General features: G+C 43.6%; 1 protein-coding gene across 2 annotated transcripts in view; it reads left to right on the top strand.

The window, feature by feature from the left end:
- fndc3ba (fibronectin type III domain containing 3Ba) overlaps positions 1-22,051 on the top strand; it is a 343,026-nt gene that overhangs the window by 80,637 nt on the left and 240,338 nt on the right. For both annotated transcript variants that reach the window (XM_072572145.1, XM_072572146.1), the window contains exon 2: positions 11,400-11,537. In XM_072572145.1, the coding sequence (XP_072428246.1) occupies positions 11,427-11,537 (111 nt within the window). In that variant the 5' untranslated portion in view covers positions 11,400-11,426. The remainder of the gene's footprint in view (positions 1-11,399; positions 11,538-22,051) is intronic.

The following is a 22,051-nucleotide window of genomic DNA, read 5'->3' as shown; positions in this document are numbered from 1 at the left end:
GGAGCACCTTCAGGTGTTAAAGGTGATATGCAAATTAAATTTGGTGTTGCCCAATCATTTTGGGTGGCGGCTAACAGTCAGCCCCCTTTGGTGGACTTAAGAAATAGGAGCAGCAGTAGGTCATTTAGCCCATCAAGGATGCCCTACCATTCAGCAAGACCATGGCAGAAACAGAAATAGCTGGAGAAACTCTGTAAGTCTGGCAGCACCCCCGGAGAGAAAGCAGGGTTAATTTTTCAAGTCTGGTAACCCTTCTTCAGAACTGACTGTAGCAAGGAAAAGGTTGGTATATATGCTGAAGAAGGGGTTGGGGGGAGGGGCAGGAGTAGGCGATAGGTGGGGATGGAACTTAGAGAGAGATAAGAACAGACAAAGGACTCAGTCAAGGTCAGTCTGCGGGAATCAAAAGTAGCTAATGGGGACTATTTGTAGCTGACAATGGCTTGTTCGTGGTAGCAGCTCTTGTGATGACAAAGTCTGGTGTGCACGGGTTGGGGTAAAGACATGGGATACTGCCGAGAACGTGGAGGTCCTGGGCCTCCTTCACCGCTGCTCCCTCACCACCAGACGCCTGGAGGAAGAACGCCTCATCTTCCGCCTCGGAACACTTCAACCCCAGGGCATCAATGTGGACTTCAACAGTTTCCTCATTTCCCCTTCCTCTACCTCATCCTAGTTTTAAATTTCCAGCTCAGCACTGTCCCCATGACTTGTCCGGACTTGTCCTACCTGCCTATCTCCTTTTCCACCTATCCACTCCACCCTCTCCTCCCTGACCTATCACCTTCATCCCCTCCCCCACTCACCCATTATACTCTATGTTACTTTCTCCCCACCCCCACCCTCCTCTCGCTTATCTCTCCACGCTTCAGGCTCACTGCCTTTATTCCTGATGAAGGGCTTTTGCCTGAAACGTCGATTTCGAAGTTACCTGGATGCTGCCTGAACTGCTGTGCTCTTCCAGCACCACTAATCCAGAATCTGGTTTCCAGCATCTGCAGTCATTGTTTTTACCTCTAAAATTATTGACCTCAATATTGAGTTCTTAAGGCTATGTGGTCCCCAGGTGGTAAAACTGTGGCATATCTGCACCAGGCCTCAGCTCTGCTTTCAAACCAGCTCATCCTAGCCCTCATCTCTCCAATATTTCAAACATCTATCCACCTACTCTTTAAATACTTTCAGTAATCTTGTGTGGGACTGAAGTCATATCCATTCAGGCTTAGGCACCAGTAGAACTGTCCAAAAATCACTCAGAATCATGGTCATACAGCACGGAAACAGAGCTTTTGGTCTAACCCGTCCATGGCGAACATTATACCAAGCTAAACTAGCCCCACCTGTCTATCCTGGCCCATGTCCCTCCAAACCTTTTCTGTTCATGTACTTATCCAAATTTCTTTTAAACGTTGTAATTGTGCTCACATCCATCACTTCCTCAGGAAGTTCATTCCACATGTGAAACACCCTCTGTGTAAAATACTTGCACCTCATGTCTTTTTTAAATCTCTCTCCTCTCACCTTAAAGATGTGCCTCCTAGTCTTGAAATCCTTCATCATATGGAACATGCAACTACCATTTACTCTATCTATACCCCTCATTATCTTATAAACTTGTATAAGGTCGCCTCTCAACCTCCAATGTTCCAAGAAAAAAGTCCCAGCCTTTCTTTATAATTCAAACTTTCCATACCCAGCAACATCCTGGTAAATTTTTTTCTGAATCCTCTCCAGTTTGATAATATCCTTCCTGTAACTGGGCAATCAGAACTGGGCACAGTGTTCCAGATGAGGCCTCACCAAGGTCCTGTACAACCTCAACATGACTTCCTATCCTTGAAGGATTGAGCAATGAAGGCAAGTGTGCCCTTGATAAACTGTGCTCAGGAGAGCTTTTGCTGAAGATTAAATGTTTCTGTCGGCTGGGAGAGGTTTGCTGAAGATTAATTTTGGGCTTATTGCTGCTGAAGATTATGAACCAAAGGTTATGAGAGAAGAGGATTTGCTACTGGCCTTTGGAAGTCAGGCTAAACAATAGTCTCTCCTCCAGAAAGGAACTCAAACCAAGCAGCTTTTCTCACCATCGAAACCTACAGTTACCTCTGGTCTTGGTCTAACTATAAACTAAAGGACATTTTAATTAACTGAGCAGCTTTGATATTTAAATGAAACAGTCAGTCGAGGTCTGTGACATGTCAGTCTTGTAGCAATTACCCTTTCACCATTCCCTTGCAGAGGAATATGATTTATGGATCAAGATGTTCACAGAGAAACTCCCGATTAGCACTTCTGAAAAGGTCATTTGTGTCTTTTTTGTGGTCGAATATTTTGACAATTTAATGTGTAGTTATCCAGCAGGTGCTGAACTGGACTGCACAAATTTCATACTCTGCATGTGAGGCAACTGGTAAAGGGTTGAGATCAAGTTTAAAAACATTAATTTGATTTTAATTATCCCCAGGCAGTAATTGTCCTTCATTCCTATTTTTGTCTTTTAAGCCTCGACTCAAGTGTCGCTAGTTATTTGACACTGGAGTGAAGGCAGTGTCCGAGGGCTTGAAGAGTCATAGAGTCACAGAGATGTACAGCATGGAAACAGACCCTTTGGTACAACCCGTCCATACTGACCAGATATCCTAACCTAATCTAGTCACATTTGCCAGCATATGGCCCATATCCCTCTAAACCCTTCCTATTCATCCAGATGCCTTTAAAATATTTTACTTGCCACCACCACTTTCTCTGACAGCTTATTCCATTACACATGTCCTTCTGCTTGAAAGCATTGCCCTGTTAAATCTTTCCCCTCTCATCTTAAACCTATGCATTCTAGTTTTGGACTCCCCTACCCTGGGGAAAAGGCCATGGCTATTCACTCAATTCATGCCCCTCGTGATTTGATGAACTTCGAAAAGATCACCCCTCACCTCCGACACTTCAGAGAAAATAACCTCTCCCTGGTGCTCAAACCCACCAACCCTGGCCACATACTTGTTAATCTTTTCTGAACCCTTTGAAGTCTCACAATATCTTTCCTATGGCAGGGCACTGCTACACGGTGCTGATGAAATGTTTGAAAGACTGATACCAGGAATGAGGGAATTGAAATCTGTGGAGAGAAGCTGAGATTGTTCTCCCTAGAATGGGGGAAGTTAACAGCTGATATAGTGGGGAAGTGTTCAAATGTTGATGATAAGTTTTGGCAACATAAATATGGAGAAACTATTTGAAGTGTCAAGATGATCAGTAACCAGGAAGGTGACAGAATTAAGGGACTGTAAAGTAATGAAGAAGAAGGGAACTTTGTTGGACACAGCAAGTTGTATTGTATGGAATGTGCTGCCTAAAATCCTGATGGAAGTGGGTTCAAAATAGAGTTAATTCACATTTTAAAATAGTTGGATTGTTTCTTTGAGGACACTGGAATTGTAGATTGGATAGCTGAGGTTTAATGAGTTTCTCACTGCAACACTAGGCTGTCTCATGTTGTGCTTCTGAAGTACTAACCAAGAGAGCTGACTGAATTTGATGAGGGTGCAGAGTATACAGATAAACAGTAGTCCTCCATTCCCACCTTTCCCACTTCCCAACAAACTCAGAAAGTCTTGGAGCACTGCTTACAAAGTCGCTGAAGAAAGTTGAACACCAAGAGGTCAAAGCTGCCTGCTTGATTGTCAGCCTTTCCACCAGCTTCAACATGCACTCTCTTCACCACCAACACACAGGAACAACAGTGTGTACCATCTTTAATGTGCACTGCAGCAACCAACCAAGGCTGTATAGACAGCACCTTCCAAGCTTGTAACCTCTACCACTGAGAAGGACAAAGTCATTGGACACGGGAACATCACCATCTCCAAGTTTCCTTTCAAGTCACTCATCAGTCTGACTTCGAACTAGATCAGCAACCCTTCAATGTCACTGAGTCAGAATCCTGGAACTCCATCCCTCAGGGCATTATGGGAGTATTGGTATCAGATGGACAGCAGTGGTTCCAAAAGCAACTCACCACCGCCTTCTCAAGAGCAATTCGGAATGGGTAATAAGTACTGGCCTAGTTAGTGATGCCCATGTCAGATGAAAAACTAAATTGAATTGAATTAGCGCTATTGTCACATGTACTCAATAAATACAGTGAAAGTTTATTAGTGGCCACTTACAGCACGATCTTAGGTACAAACGTACAATCTTTAGTTACAGAATAGAGAAATCAGGAAAAACAAGTTACATGACAGTTTTACACAATATTACCGTGGGTCAGGAAAATGGGAAGCAAAGTTAAAAAGACAAACATCACAGTCTCTCTCCAAAGGCTGTCCGCAACAAACCAGTGCGCAGGGGAGTGGGGGGATCTCCATGTGGTTTGCTGCCAAGCTCCGTACTGGGCTGTTGGTCACTGGCATTCCCTCTCCGGGCCGCTGGAATCTCCGCCAACCCCGCTTTGGAGGCTGGGGCAGGGTGTCCGAGGCCGAGAGATGGGGGAGAAGGGAGGAGAGTGGGACTAGAGAGGAAAAAGAACAGGCAGAGTGGAGGAGCTGTGGTTGGAGTGTCCTACTCTGCTGCCATCTTTCTGGATACTGTAGTCACTGTTTCAAAGTAGAAAGTATATTATCATATTACAAATGGAGGCCATTTGGGCTATCATGAAAGATCCATCGAAATAATCCCCTTGTCCTTGTTCACCCATTGCCCTTAAAATGATTCTTGGAGGAGTCTTTATCCGGTTCCCTATTTGAAAGTTCTTTTTGGTTCTGGTTCACTGTCCTTTCACCATCACAATGGTTGGTAAAAACAATGACTGCAGATGCTGAAACCAGATTCTAGATTAGAGTGGTGCTGGAAAAGCACAGCAGTTCAGGCAGCATCCGAGGAGCAGGAAAATCAATGTTTCAGACAAAAGCCCTTCATCAGGAATAGAGGCACTCTGTCTCTATCCCTGATGAAGGGCTTTTGTCTGAAACGTCAATTTTCCTGCTCCTCGGATGCTGCCTGAACTGCTGTGCTTTTCCAGCACCACTCTAATCTACCATCACAATGGTTGCTGAGCAGAAACAAAAATGGCCTTTTTGGAATGAGCAGTGGCAACCAATTTGTACACAGCAAGCTCCCATGTGCAGGAGTGAGGTAATGATATAATTTTTCAGCCAAGTGGGTCGAGGGACTAATAATCTGGCAGGACACTAGGGGAGAAACTGCTGGATTCTTCATTGCAATAGTGACCCGGGAAGGGGTTGAAACACATCAACCAAGGACAAGTCAGGTCAAGCATGGCAGCTGCTAACCTGCAATCCTGCACACCAGTGTTCACAAGCGAACACACTCGGTGAAAGCTTGGGACCAATAGGTGCGATGTCAGGGAGAGAGGGAGATCTTTATGCCTGCCTGTCAGGCGTGTTGAAAACTGCCCAGCAGGAAACCAATCATTCTGTGGACAACAAGGCAGTTGTCTGGCTGACAATGAAACGCAAAGAACACAGAGGCACAACAAACTGCGATCTATTTGACTGCTGTCAGGAGTTATCTGCCTTCTGAGTACAAGAGGATCATTGACGAGACTGAGTGTTGAGGATGTGTCATCTAAGTTTTTGGAGGAGGTGGAGGAGGAGTATGGATTTATTCATTCCCCTGCAGCCTTAAAGGTTAAACGGCTGGTTTTCAATCCCCTTTGTGTGAGAATCTTGCTGAGTTGCTGGTTGCTTTGTAGTTCGGAGGGGAAGGTGGGGGGGAGGTTTGACTGACCTTTCTTAGCACGATGGTGTCTGCACCTCTCCCCACACAAACTGAACACACCCTGTAACTCCCACACCACTCCTTCCAAGACTGCTCAACCTCCTCGGTAAGAGAGACCAAACTGTGATTAACTCCAGTGGTTGTTATGGTGACGCTGAGGAGGCACAACGATTACAGAGGTTGCTGTGGTTACACGTGGGGGAGTTTGCAGGAGGTTGATGTCAGGTGTGTTACAGACCCTTCCCACTCCCTTTGAGTGAAGATCCAGGTAGCCCTGATAGGAGGAGGGAGCCAGAAATGTGAACTCTTCATTGTCCCAATGAACAGTGTGACCTTTCATTTTCCCTTTTGCTTGTCTCCCTTAAGCTTTTTCCAATGACGTTTAGAGAGATTGTTTCTTGAGGGCTGCATTGGTTTGGTGTCAGGTATATATTAGTGAGGAGGGTTGTCTTGTCCCTTGAGTCAGGTGTTTGAGTGTCAGGTTACATTTATCAAGCAATAGAGTGCAGAATGAGGCCACTCAGCCCATCAAATCTGCTCCAGGTCTTCTGAAGAGTGAAGCAACTGGCTCCATTCTCCTCATGTGGCTGTAGTTTTTACTCCTTTAAGTATTTATCCAAATGCTTTCAAAAGCTGCTGTTGGATCCGCTCCCACTACCCTGCCTGGCATCACATTTCAAATCCCACCCAAGCATTGCATAGGACAGTGATGCAGTAGCATTATCCCTGGGCAGTAATCCCACAGACCCAGGCTAATGCTGATGGAGACTTGGTTTTGAATCTCACCACATCAGCTTAAACCCATTTAATAAATTTGCAATTGAAAGCTCCAAGAGCAAGGAATTATTCTGAACACTGGACATTTGTTCAACTTCAGCTAGAGTATTGGGTACGGTTCTGGGTGCCACATTATAGGAAAGAAGTGACTGCATTGGACAGAGTGGAAAAACAGTTTACAAGAATGATTCCAGGAACGTGAAACTTCAGTCATGAAGAGAGGCAACACAAGCTCTATGGTACATTTCTGAACCATCTCCCTCTCCCTTTCCACCTTTAAGATGCACCTTAAGGTCTGCCTCTTTGACCCAGTTTTTGATTCCCCATTTTAAGATCCACTTTCTGATAAAATGCTAAAGCAAGGACTCAAGCCCATAGTTAGACATAAATGTATTGTGGCACCATATCTGAAAAGAACAGGGGAGGTCACTTTGATGTTCTGACGGATATTTCTAACTCTCAGTCAACATTGCAAATGGCAAACTACCTTGTTATCTTCACGTGGGAGTTTGTGGGATCTTGCTGTCAATATGTTTGCTACATTACAGCACTAATTACCTTTCATCAGTAGCCCATTGGTGATAAAATGCTTTAGCATATCTAGTGGTCATGAAAGGCGATATGTATAAACGTGATTTATGTTTTGTTTAAACGGTTTAGTAAAGTTGTGGCAGAGCAGGACGCCGTTCAGTCCATCATGTCTGTACCAGCCAGGGAAATGAAACCAGCCACCGATTCTAATCCTCACCAGATCTTATCCTGCCGCTTTGTAGATTATAGTACTCCAGGTGCAGAATCTTTTAAACCTTTGAGGGTTTCAGCCTACACTGCCATTAATATCAATTGTTGTTTAATAAAGCACCAATGAAGCATCTTGGAATATTTAATTACAGTAACAGTGCTATATCAATGTAAATTGCTGAGTTGGTGAATGTGTATGGGCAGTTTATTGCTGAACATCCAGTTGCCCTGTAGCTGTCAAAAGATGGTAAGGGCGGTGAAGAGGATCATGGGGTAGGAGGGTGAGAAAGTTCTCCATTTTAGTTGGCCCCATGTGGGTGCCTATGGGGTAGCAGATTGAACACCCTGTGTTAGGAATGGTCACCTAGCAATGAGCCTTTATTTGGGGGAATCAGGGCCCAAGTGTTCAGGGAGCCCCAGCTCAGCAAGATGTGAGAGAATATGAAATGTGTTATAAATAACTGGCCAAATTCCCATCAGCACCCCTTGGGCAAACTGTCTTCTCCTTCTTTTAAAACTTGAGTCAATTCAGTTGAACAATATTGAATAACTTAACTTTTGGCACTGCTTTAGCCTGGAATATTAACAGTCCCAGTGACTCTTTGAAGTGTTTTCCTGAGCTCTGTGTTATCGGGGAAAGAACCAAACTTTGCCAAGCCCAGATGGTTCCAATTTAGAGTTGGCAATGCTGAGGTGAAGCTTTGGTTGATTGGATACAGGGAGTAAGGATAGCCACAAGAGACAGGGTTTCCCTCGCAGATCACCCTGTGATTTCTGTTGTAATGTGGGCCCCATGCTGTTGTGTGAACAGCAGCAAGCTTTGCTGTTCATAACTATACACCAAGGATGGTAAGAGAGGATATCCTGTCTGGAAGCCTACGAACCTATGCAAGCTCCTTGTGATCACATGTCATTAGCTCCTTGCACACATGTCTGTAATAATACTTAAAAGTCAAGTTTCACAAAACTACAAGAGGTCATTCAGCCCACTGTGCCTGTCCCAGCTCTCCTTCTGTCCCAGACTGCCTTTCCCATACCCTTGCTAATTGTTTCTGTTCAACTAATCATCGAATGCCCTCTTGAATACCTCAGTGCCTCCACTGCTCTGCCAGGTAATGGATTCCATACACTAACTGCTCACCGAATGAAAAAGTTATTTCTCACATCACACTCATTTTGCAAATCACTTTAAACCTGTGACCTCTCGAACTTGATCCTTTCATGACCAGGACTTTCTCCCTATCCACTCTATCCAGCTCACTCATGAGTTTGAAAACCTGTATCAGATCTCCTCTCAGTCTTCTCCTGTCCAAGCACAACAGGCCAAACCTCTCCATCCTATCCCCACAATAGATGTTTCTCATCCTGGAACCGTTCTTGTGAACATCTTCAGTACTCTCTCTAATACTATCAAAATTGTAGCATCCAGAATAAGTTGCAATACACCAGCTAATGTCTCACAAGTGTCTTATAACATGTCCTTGCTCTTATACTCCCTGCCTCTCTGCAATATATGGCATGTGAGCACATTGCTAACTCACATAAGAGGGAGCTTTGTTCGGAATAGAAACAGTGCCTTCGGTCCAACCCGTCTATGCCAACCAGATATCCTGAATAATTCTAGTCCCATTTGGTCCATTTCCTGCTAAACTCTTCTTATTCATATGCCCGTCTAGATGTCTTTTAAATATTGCAACTGTATTAGCCTCCACCACTTCCTCTGGCAGCTCATTCCATCTCCACACAACCTTCTGTGTGAAAACATTGCCCCTTAGGTCCTTTGTAGATCTTTCCCCTCTCACCCTAAACCTATACCCTTTAGTTTTGGATTCTCCTACCCTGGGGAAAAAAAACCTTGTCTATTTGCCCTATCCATGCCCCTCATGATTTTATAAATCCCTATAAAGGTTACCCCTCAGCCTCTGACACTCCAGGGAATATAGCCCCAGTCTATTCAGCCTCTCCTATAGCTAAAACCCTCCAACCCTGACAACATCCTTTTAAATCTTTTCTGAACCCTTTCAAGTTACACAATATTCTTCCTATCGCAGGGAGACCAAATTGGACGCAGAATTCCAAAAGTGGCCTGACCATTGTGCTGTAGAGCTGCAACTTGACCTCCCAACTCCTATACTCAATGCTCTGACCAGTAAATGCAAGCATACCAAATGTCTTCTTCACTATCCTATCTACCTGTGACTGCACTTTTCAGGAACTGTGAACCTGCACTCCAAGGTCTCTTGATTGCTACATCACTGGAGAAAGCCATTTGAACTATCCAACCTGTGCTGGCTATTTTAAGGTCTGGTCCCTGCCCTTTTCCCAGAATCAGGCACATTCTTTTCCAGTCAAATATTTATTAAATTCCTGCTGAAAAATCCACACTCAATCTGTTGCCATCATCATTTCAGACAAGTCCTCAACAAATTGCTGCATAAAAGTAATGTTCCTTAGCTCCCCTCTGGTTCTTGTACCAATAATTTTCAATCCATGATTTCTGGTTACTGACGCGAGATTTGTTTTTTCCCCTATTTGCTCTATAACCCATACAAACTTGATAATTTTGAATTAAAATATTGTGATACTTGTTATATCTTCCAATGCGGTTCTTGAGTGTTTTCAAGAATCCAGACAATCGAAGCAGTTATTTGTCACCACATTGTGAATAGTGATTAGATGAACACCATAATCTACTTAATTATCACTTCCTCTTCTGCCTCATCTCTCTTTGGGCTCCTTGTTCACATCTGCTACCCTGGAGGTTCGCTGTCCTCTTCAGAGACTGATGTGCCCATTGTTAGTACAGAAAGAGGGCTACCCTGGACAGAGCTGTTCAACTGGGGTCCCTCAGATGCATGCAATTCCCATGCAATTATCTGAAGAAGAGCAGAGCAGTCTCCATAATGCTCTGGGCATTATCTACCCTTCAACATCACTAAAACTGGCCAATAACACATCGCTGCTTGTGGGAGTTAGCTGTGAGTAAATTGGTTGCCACATTTTGTTCATTGCAACAATGGCTGCACTTGGAAAATGACGGGGTGTAAACACTTTGTTTCCCATAGTACCCTCATGTTATCCCAATGTACAACTTGAATTTATATCTTACATTTTGTTTTCAGAAGGGAAGGCACTTAATTTTAGTTTCATTTTTAGAAGTTTTATGAGCTTGATTCTAAGACATTTGGAAGCATGCTTTACACATGCATTTATGGTGGGGCTGTACAATGCTTGAGGTGAAGAAATATTGGTTAGGGCATTGGAAAGAAATTGAGAAACAACAATATGAGACAGGGGTCCAGTGACACATGGACATAGGAAGTGTGTGTGTGTGTGTGTGTGTGTGTGTGTGTGTGTGCGTGTTGCATTGTGCCATCTGGCTGCTAACTGAAGTGGAGAGTATTCCATCATAATGCTTGCACATTCCTTATAGATGGACAGGCTTTAGAGAGTCAGGAGATAAGTAACTCGCTGTAGGATTCCTAGCCTCTCACCTGCTCATGTAGCCACAATATTTATCTGAACAAAAAGAGTAGTGTGAGTTTGAATCCTTTTCTGGGATTTGCGTGAAATCATTCCAACATTTATGTCGAGTGTAACACATTTCAGATAAATGTTTTGTTCATTGTGTTTAAAACCGACCTGACAGATTTTTGTGAACACGTTCAGTAACTGCCCCCCCAGTAAGAAAAAAATGTCAGGATCAATTAAGCCAGGTTTCACTCTGGGATGTAAGATATTGGAAGATGTAAGAACAGAGGTAGGCCATTCAGCCCATTTAGTGAAATGATGGCTAATCTGATAATCCTCAGTTTCATTTTCCTGCCTTTTACTTGGCAACCACTTTCTTGCCCTTTTTTCCCTCAGTAATCTTTGATCGACTTGCATTAATATCAGCTCAAATTATAACAACACAAAAGGTACTATAGAAATGCAGGTCTGGGGTTCTTTGATTGTGGGATCTTGCTGTGCAGGAAATGGCTGCCCGTGTTGCCCCAGTGACAACAGTGGATACATTCCAGGAGTGTTCTTTTTTTGAAATGATCTATGCGTGATGTATTTTTGGCTCAATTCAGAGAGCTGTGATAAGATGCTATTAATAAAGCCAAGTCTGTCTTAAACGTCTCGTTCATTGTGTCTTTTGTTTGCAGGACGGCAGTGAGCTGAAAACCCAATGAATGTATGTCACAATGATGATGACAGATCAGATTCCCTTGGAGCTGCCACCTTTACTCAATGGGGAGCTCCCCATGATGCCTCACTTGGTGAATGGGGATGGATCGCAACAGGTGAGTCGTATGATTGTTTGGGGAGGACAGCAGGGAATTAGTGTCAGTTTAGCTGGGCTCAGGGAGCATGGGCACATATGGCCATCAGCTGTGACCACCCTTTATCACAATCTTTTGCCCTTAAAATGTTGCGTCTGGAACCAGGATTGTTCACTTTCAGCTGAGATGGAGCCTGTGGGTCTGGAGTCACATGTAGGTCAAACCGAGTAAAGATGGACTTGAGGAGGCGATGTTGTCATGGTAATGTCACTGGATTGGTAATCTCAATGATGCTGTATGGACAAAGGGTTGAATCCCACAACAGCAGTTGCTGAATTCAAATTGAATTAGTAAACCTGGAATTGAAAGCTAGTCATCGCAGTAGCCATGAAACAATCATTGTTGGAAGAGGCCATCTGGTCCATCAATATCCTCGTGGGGAAGGAAGACTGCCCATCTGACTGTGTCTGTCCTTCATGTGACTCCAGACCAAAGCAATGATGTTGATTCTTCACTATTCTAATAGTCCAGCGAGTCACTCAGTTCAATTGTAATTAGGAATGGCCAACAAATGTTGGTCCTGTTAGTTGGCACCCACATTCTGCAAAATAGAAAGAAAAAAAGTATTTGAAGTTGCAGTTTCAAGTCCCCCCCCTAAGGACTTGAGCACCAAGAGTTAAAGCTGACACTGCCAGTGAGTTCTGAGCAAGTGTTGCACTGTCAGATTTGTTGTCAAGGGATGCTCAACTGCAGCCTTGCCTGCACTCTCTGGTGGACATAAAATATTCCATGACATTATTTCAAAGAAGAGCAGAGATCCTCTCCTTTGTGCTGCAGGCCTTGATCAACACGCCATCTGGTTGTTTATCTCATTGGTCTGTCTGGGATCTTGCCATGCACAAATTTGTATTTTGCTGCACTGCATCAGTGATGAAAGTGTTACTTTACCAATTATAAAGGGCAGTGGGTTTGGTGATGCGGCTTGCATTTATATATCTGTTCATACATGTAAACATCCCAAGGTAATAGACAAATGTAGACTTTTATACCTTTTGCCTTCAGATCTAAATAGAAGTTTGTCTGATGCCCCGTCTTGCTTTCTGATAACTTGTCCAACAAACCTTTCCACGGAGTTTTGATATACAATTCAACAGTGCAGTGTTTTAGGTAGAGAGAGAAATGTATGAACAGGAGCAGGACAAGGCTTCCCATGCAGTACTGAGGGATTGTTACATTGTCAGAGTTGCCAGCCATTGCTTGAGACATTAGACAAAGGCTTCTGTCTGCCCTACTGAGTGGATGGGCAAGATATCAGAGCGACTGGAATAGGGACTCAGGAATACCTCCCACTGATCTATTCAATTTGTATCCCTCAATCAATGCATCACCAATACTGATTATTGTAAAAGCCTATCTGATTCACCAATATTTTTTGTGAAGGAAATCTGAAATCCTTATTCGGTCTGGTCTACATGTGACTCCAGACCTACAGCAATGTGGTTATCTCTTAACTGTCCTCTGAAATAACCAAGTATTCAGTTCAAGAGCAAATAGGAATGGACAACACATACTAACCTTGTCAGTGATGCCTACATCCTGTGAAAGCATTTTGACAAAGAATTAACCATAAAAAAGGTTTATCTGGCCATTATGACATTATTGTTTGTGGGTGCCTGGTGTGTATAAATTGACCACTATGTTTACTGTAGTAGAATAGTGATTACACTTCTGTAAAGGGCTTTATTGGCTTAAAATGTCCTGGTAACATCCTGAGGATGTGAACGGTGCTTTATAAATGGAGGTTTTTGTTTGTGTGTTCTCTTTTGTTAGCGGGAGGGAGAGAGGGAGGGTGGAAGAACAAGGTTTGATGAGGGAGAGAGAGGGAGGAATGCAAACCGAGGAATGCCACAAGCTGCCAGAGCTCCAAATTGTTTCAAGCAATGATCTAGTGGTGCTGGTATTTCCCAGTGTTTCTTGCAGCACTGATCCACAGATATTTGCCACAGGGATCCTGAACTGTTTCAATGTCAAGTTAGTGTCTCGGCAGACATGCAGTAACTCCTCACCTCCTGCCTGTGTGCTTGCTGTGTGCTTGTGAAACTGGTTTCCAAACGTCTTTGCCAGAACATCTGGCTGTGTCTGTTGGAACTTTGATCTTTTTGCTTAGAATGCTGAGTGACATTTCAGTCCAGGGGACAGCGGGAGGGGCGTGGCGGCATGCTTATTCATTTCAATCATTGCAAAGCTGTTATGGGGGCTGGGGTGAGGGGTGTGTTGGGAAACCAGATTCTTCCACTCGCTGGTGTTATATCGTGGCTCACTAATCATCACAGGCAAAGCCTCTCACTGAGCTCGACTTCCTCAAGAGAGGCATTGAATTCACCAGGGCTCCTTGTTTACTGTTCACGTATACATTAACACTTCCTCCCCCGCCCTCATGAGGAATAGAGCTCCTTCCCATGGATTGCTGGAGCAGGTTGAGCATCATGTAGACTTTTCATAGAATCCTTACAATGCAGATGCTGACCATTCAGCCCTTGATCCTCTGGAGTGCATCTCACCAAAACTCACCCCACCCCGTATTTCCCATGGTTGATTCACCTAGACTGCACATCCCTGGACACTACGGGGTAATTCAGCACAGACAATCCACTTCACCTGCATATCTGTGGGAGGAAACTGGAACACCCCTGGTTTAAACTCACGCAGACATGGGGATAATGTGCAAACTCCACACAGATAGTCACCTGAGGCTGGAATTGAACCTGGGGTCACTAGTGCTGTAAGGCAGCAGTGCTAACCACTTTTTGACATTGGTGTCCATTCTGACTCCCTGCACTGAGGGAGCGCTGCATGGTTGGAGGTATCCACTTCAAACCAAGGTGTCATTTGTCCACACCCAAATGGGTTTGAAAAATTCCACAGCCCTTATTTCAAAGCAGAGATGGGGTGGGGACAGTGGCTGTTCTCCCAAGACTCCTGTCAATGTTTAAATGCTCATCAGACATGTAAAAACAGCTGATCTGTTCCGTTAATGTTTATGGAGCTTGCTGTGTTCATTAGCTGCCGTGTGTCCGATATTATAACGGGGATGATACTTAAGACAAGTAGTTCATTGTCTATAAAGTACTTCAGTGCAACTTGAACTTATAAAGGGTGCGACAGAAATGCAAGTTATAGAGTCATAGAGATGTACAGCACAGAAACAGACCCTTCAGTCCAACTTGTCCATGTTGATCAGATATCTTAAATTAAGCTAGTCCCATTTGCCAGCACTTGGCCCATATCCCTCTAAACTCTTCCTATTCATATACCCATCCAGATGTTTTTTAAATGTTGCAATTGTACCAGCCTCCACCACATCCTCTGGCAGCTCATTCCATACACGTACCACCCTCTGTGTGAAAAAGTTGCACCTTAGGTCCCTTTTATATCTTTCCCCACTCACCCAAACCTATGCCCTCTAGTTCTGGACTTCCCCACCCCAGGGAAAAGACCTTGTCCATTTACCCTGTCCATGCTCCTCATGATCTTATAAACCTCTATATGGTTACCCGTCAGCCTCCCACGCTCCAGGGAAAACAGCCCCAGACTATTCAGCCACGCTTTATAGCTCATACCCTCCAAACCTGGCCTCCTGGGTCAGCTGAGAATTTTGCTGTCTGTTAATTTTTCTTAGACATACTCCAGTGTCCAGAAATACTTGAACTCAAACAGCAAAGGCCGTGGCTGTGCAGATTCACTGCTGTCTCAGACACGTTTGCGTTCCCTGACAAAACTACAGAAAGGTCCCCCATATCTGAGACAGTTCACGTAGTCTTTTGTGTCTAGATTTGTGTTGGTCTGACCACCACTATTAAAACTAAATAACTTATTTTAATTTTCAATTTAATGTTAACAACGTACCTCTGACTGCATCGACTTTTGACTGGGTTAGTGTTCCACAGGTAGCTGACACCTCAACAAATATTAACGCATGAACTTAGATCATGAGTATTAATAGCCATTCAACTGCAAGAGGCATCACATTCAAGCCTGATTGAAGATTGAGGCTAAGGGATCTCCTACATTTACCGGAGCGGTGGGGAGGAGGAGGGCCTCCAGTTAGATTCCCATCCAAGGCTCAGGATCTCCAACTCATTCCCTGTGTTGCAATTGTCAACCTGGATTTTCTGGTCAAACCTCTGGAAGGGTCTTGTACCCAAAGTCCTGGAACCCTGAGGCCCGAACACAGAGCAGTGAGCTGGTAGAATTTGATGCCGTATCAAAACGAGGGCCTGTCTGTCCTTGCCAAAGAACATCAAAAAAATCCCATGGCATTGTTTTGAAGGACTATGAAGGAGTTTGCTAATTTTACTTTCACCAACACCGTTAAAGCAGATAATTGTGGTCATTATCGCATTGCTGTTTGAGGGAGCTTGCGATATGGAAATCAGCAACTGTGTTTCCTGCATTGTATCAAGGTATTCCACGTTTCAAGAAAAGTATTTAATGGGCTGGAAAGCAGTTTGGAGGTTATGGAGGGGTGGCACGGTGGCTCAGAGATTGGCACAGCGGCCTCACAGTGCCCTGGACCGGGTTCGATTCCAGCCTCAGGTGACTGCCTGTGTGGAGTTTGCACATTTTCCCCGTGTCTGTCTGGGTGCTCCGATTTCCTCCTGCAGTCCAAATCTGTGCGAATTAGGTGGATTGGCCATGCTAAATTCCCACAGTGTCCAGGGATGTGTAAGGTAGGTGGATTTTCTCTTGGAAAGGCATGGTTACTGGGATGGGGTTGGGGGGAATCTGGGTCGGATGCTCTTCGGAGGGTTGGTCTGGACTCGATGGGCCAAATAGCCAGCTTCCCCACTGTAGGGATTCTATGAAAGGTGATATATGAATGCAAGTCTCTCTTAGCCTCTCTTTCTGTATTTTATTTTTCTCAAGAAGACCCCAGTTATGGGTATCACTGTGAGCTCTGTGGTCAGCAGGAAAGCCTCACTGCAAGACCCCCCCCCGTCATATCAGGCAGTCACTAACAAGCAGGCCAAGTTGACAAGGATTAAATTCCTGTAACGACGACCGACTGAAAACATAATGAGTTTTCCCACAGTGAGATGGTGATACACTGGGTCTGCCAGGCTAGTCATTGGTGGGTGCTAATTTGAGAGCTCCACAGTGGCTGCAGACACGGAAAGTTCTTCTGTCAGTGGCTGAGCACCTCAGGGAGCTGTTTGGACTGATGCAATACATTATGGTTCTGGGTTTTACTCACTGTCACTGTGTTTTACATCAGAGGGCAGAGAACTGGCTTTGAGAGATCACACAGCCCAAGAGTTGCAAGGGAAGAGTTGTTTGCTTTCTATGACCTGCTGGCCCTGTTACTGCTGTTGTTCAAATATAACTTCTGAATAGTATTCTCACACAGATCTTATTCTGCTTTCGACATGTCTTTTCAATATTACGTTTAAGTACGCAGAAGGTTAAACAACAGAATCATACCTGCCCCATCTAGGAAAGTAACAGAATGTGGTTAGATATAGAGCAAAGCTGCCTCTACATTATCTCCATCAAATGCTCTCAGGACAGGGATACTTTGGGGTTAGATAGTGAAGCTTCCTCTGCTGTTTGGAAACTAAATTAAAGCTCTCTTGACTCAAAATACTAAGTGAGTATTTTGCATCAGTGTTTACTGTAGAGAAGGATTTGGAAGCTAGACAATGTGTGGAAATAAATAGCAACATCTTGGAAAATGTCCATATGACAGAGGAGGAGGTGGTGGACGTCTTAAAACGCTTAAAGATGGATAAATCCCCAGGATCAGATCAGGTATATCCTTGAACTCTGTGGGAAGCTAGGGAAGTGATTGCTGGGCCACTTGCTAAGATATTTATCTCATTGATAGCCACAGGTGAGGTGCTGGAAGACTGGAGAATGGCTAATGTGGTGCCACTGCTTAAGAAAAGTGGTAAGGAGAAGCCAGTGAGCTAGAGACCAGTGATCCTGACCTCAGTGGTGGGCAAGTTGTTGGAGGAGACCCTGAGGGACAAGATTTACATGTATTTGGAAAGGCAAAGAATGATTAGGGATAGTCAACATGGCTTTATATGTTGGGAAACTATGTCTTACTAACAATTCAGTTTTTTGAAGAAGTAAAGAAGAGAATTTGTGAAGACAGAACAGTGGATGTGATCTGGGTTCCACTTGGTAGACTGATTAGCAAGTGTAGATCACATGGAATACAGGGAGAGCTAGATGTTTGGATACAGAACTGGCTTGAATGCAGGCAGTCAATCAATGTAACATTTTGTAAATTCCGATTTTGGAAATAGAACCAGTCTGACTCAAGATTGGGATACAGACAGACTCACAAGATGTCACCTTTTCTTAATAAAGCCTTCCTATCTCGAGAATGTGACTTAAAAAAAGTTCTGGGATTTCCATATTAATGAACCAAAATCTGCAACCCATTCTAAAAGATGAAACACTGTACAGTAATCTAGGTTTGTTCAATATATCATTTCAGTTGCACGACACTGTAATCTTTTGCTATAAATTGTGGGTCTTATGGTCCTGCTCCATAACCACCTGATGAAGGAGCAGAGCTCCGAAAGCTATCACTTCCAATTAAACCTGTTGGACTATAACCTGGTGTTGTGTGATTTTTAACTTTGAAGTTAGAGTGGGGTTGTTTTTCAGACTGGAGGCCTGTGACAAGTGGTGCGCCACAAAGATTGGTGCTGGGTCCACTGCTTTTTATCATTTATGTAAATGATTTGGATGTGAACATAGGAGGTACAGTTAGTAAGTTTGCAGCCGCAACCAAAATTGGAAGTGTAGTGGACAGCAAAGAAGGTTACCTCTGAGAATGATGGGACCTTGAAGAGATGTGCCGATGGACCAAGGAGTGGCAGATGGAGTTTAATGTAGATAAATGTGAGGTGCTGCATTTTGGAAAGGTAAATTCAGGCAGAACTTATACACCTTAATGGTAAGGTCCTGGGAAGTGCTGCTGAACAAAGAGCCCTGGAGTGCAGATTTATAGTTGCTTGAAAATAGAGTTGCAGATACACAGGAGAGTGAAGAAGGCATTTGGTATGCTTTCCTTTATTGGTCAGTGCATTGAGTACAGGAGTTGGGAGGTCATGTTGCAGCTGTACAGGACATTGGTTAAGCCATATTTGGAATACTGTGTTCAGTTCTGGTCTCCCTGCTGTAGGAAAGATGCTGTGCAACTTGAAAGGGTTCAGAAAAGATTTACAAGGATGTTGCCAGGGTTGGAGGGTGTGAGCTATAGGGAGAAGCTGAGTAAGCTGGAACTATTTTCCCTGGCGTGTCAGAGGCTAAGAAGTGACTGTATCGAAGTTTGTAAAATTGTGAGGGACATCGATAGAGTGAATAGCCAAGTCTTTTCCCCAGGGTAGCAGGGTCCAAAACCGGACAGCATAGGCTTAAGGTGCGAAGAGGGATCTAAGCGGCAATTTTTTCACCCAAAGGAAGTGGTGGAGGCTGCCAGAGGAAGTGGTGGAGGCTGGTACAATTACAACATTTAAAAGGCATCTGGATGGGTTTATGAATAGAAAGGGATTAGGGAGAGATTAGGGCCAAATGCTAGCAAATGGGACTGGATTAATTTAGAATATCTGGTCGGCATGGACAAGTTGGACCGAAGGGTCTGTTTCCGTGCTGTACATCTCGATGACTGTATGAGTCCTGAGGGACATAGATAAGGTGAAAAGCAAGAGTATTTTCCCGAGGGTGGGGGAGTCCAAAACTAAAGGACATATTTTTAAGGTGAGAGGAGAAAGTTTTAAAAGGGACATGAGGGGCAACGTTTTTACACACAGAGTGTGTGGAATGAACTGCCAGAGGAAGTGGTGGATGCAGGTACAGTTGCAACATTTAAAAGACATTTGGACAGGTACATAAATAGGAGAGGTTTAGAGGGATATGGGCCAAATGCAGGCAAGTGGGGATTAGTCTAGAACATTGTCAACATGGACTAATTGGACCAAAAGGTCTGTTTCCGTGCTGTAATTTGGTATGGCTCTTTTCAGTTGATAGTAAAGTTACCTGTAAACTATCACCATCAAACATTCCCTGGATAGATACAGCATGGGGCTAGATACATAGTAATGCTCCATGTACACTGACCTCAACAATCACTCCCCAGACAGGAACAGCATCACCTTATATACAGAGTAAAGCTATCTCTACCCTATCTCTCTCAAACATTCCCAGGATTGCATGGTGTGCCATACACAGTAAATCTCTCTCTACATTTTCCCCAGCAAACACTCCCAGGACAGATACAGTATGGGCAAGATACAGAGTAAAGCTTGAAGAGTGTTTGATTAAATTGTGCTGGGGAAAGCATTGAGACATTTGACCTCAATGCAATGTCTAAATGAAGAGAACATTGTATGGAGTAGTGTAGAGGGAATGAGAGAGAGTATCACTAGGCTAAAGGCCTGAGAATGAGATCATTTAGAGTGTTACTATGGCAACAGGAAAGGGAGCAGTAACTGCTGATTTTTCAGGAGTATATCTCAGCAGTTATGTTGTTAATGTCTGACACAATTGTGCCCCTTATTCAGTCTCTATGGCTGAACAAGACCCAAATTATTCTGTACTACTTATTTTTGGTGTTACATCAGGTCATTATGTCTACCTTCTAGGCAACAACTCTTTCACCAGCAAAGCAAAATAGGGATCCACTAGATTTTATTTACATAACTGAAGAGTTTTTTTCAACAAAACCTAGCATTGGAGCTAAACTTTGAGAGATTTGTGGCATTTTTATTATGAATTAACATAGCTGTTGAGATTGGTAAGTTATATATTTGACTGCAAGGCTAAAGCCTAAAGCCTGGTGATGAAACTACGACTCCCAGCATGCCTTACAAAGCATCCAGACAACTTACCATGGCAACTAACAGTCTCTACAACAATGACATGATGTGAGTCAGGTTGCCAAGTAACTAATGGAACCAAAGCAGCCAAAGGTCACAGAAGCAAAAAAAGCATCTTGGCATTAGATGATGAGGTTGGAATATTCGGGTTGCCACTTATCCTCTAGGATTGTGCTGCTGTTTCCTTGGGCAGAACTGTGAGGAAATCTTGGAGAAAATAATCATCTGGGACCTTAAGTATTGGGGTTTCAACCTTGTACTCCAATTGAAAACATTCATTCATGATAGTGTCAGCGAGAATAACAAATACATTTATTTCCCATCTTTAAACATAGTGACATGTTCGAAGTGCTTTATAATATAGAGACAGGGTTTAATCAATATGCAGATAAGCTTCTGATGTTTGTTGTGATGTAACTGTGACCTCAGTAGTCATGTGAGAGAGACTCTGCTAGAAGGTTGGAAACTAAAGCATCTCCAGGATGAGATTCCTGCTGACAGATCTGATTGTATAGACTTTATGAAGAAATTTTTTTTTTAAAGAAACACCTTGTGGTCAGACCTGAATCTGTCTGAAGAGCAGATGAATCCATAAACTACATGACAGTGTTATCAAACAAAATTTGACACCCAGAAGCATGTGGAGATGTTAATGCAGGTGACCAAAAGCTTTGAGAAAGTCAAGGGAGGGAAGATGGGGAATTATAGACTTAGCGACCCACACATCTGTTGTTGGAAATTCCTGGAGTCTATAATTAAGCTGAACACCTTGTGAATTTCTAGCTGATCAGAGAGAGAGACATGGTGGGTCATGCATAGTGAATCTGATTGAAATTAGACCTCGGAACAGAAGCAGCAATCCAGTAATATTGGGTTTGCTCCACCATTCAGTGAAATCATAGAACATAGAACAATATAGCGCAGAACAGGCCCTTTGGCCCTCAATGTTGCGCCGACATCAGATTATCAGATCATGATTGATCTGATAATCCTCGCCTCCCCTTTCTTGTCTTTTCACTAAAATAATTCCACCAGGGTTCCCTGTTTGGTCAGAACAATGGCCCCAGTCAGGGAACTCATATTCTATGAGTTGCACTTGGCTGACCTCATTAGAGTTACTACATTCCCCATAACCCTTAATTCCCTGACTGATTAAAAAATTTGTCTATCTCAGCCTTGAATATATTTAATGACCCAGCCTCTATCGCCGTCAGTGTATAAGAATTCCACAGATTCACTATTCTGTGAGAGAAGAAATTACTCTTTCCTAGCTGATGATCACTTACTCTGAGATGTTGCCCTATGGTCCTTGACTTTCCCAGAACAGGAAACGACCCTTCTGCACTTCACCTGAGAAGCCCCTAGAAGTCTTGTTTCAATAAGGTCTCCCTCATTCTGCTGAACCCCGAAGAGTACAAGCCCAGTGAATTCAACTTCACCTCATAAGAAAATCCATCCATAGGTGGAATCAACCTAATGAACCTTTTCTGGGCTCTATTCAATGTCAGCATAAGAAATAATAGGTAAAAGGATGAAGTCGGTTCACAGTATATCAGGTGTAGCCTTCTAGAGAACAATAGAACATCAAGGTTATTATTGGTATGGATTTCCAGAAAGCATTTGATGAGGTCTCCAAGAGACAGT

This window comes from Chiloscyllium punctatum, chromosome 6 (genome assembly GCF_047496795.1).
Source record: "Chiloscyllium punctatum isolate Juve2018m chromosome 6, sChiPun1.3, whole genome shotgun sequence".
NCBI lineage: Eukaryota > Metazoa > Chordata > Chondrichthyes > Orectolobiformes > Hemiscylliidae > Chiloscyllium > Chiloscyllium punctatum.
Note: the sequence above shows the minus strand (reverse complement) of the source record. Positions and strands in the feature narration are given on the sequence as shown.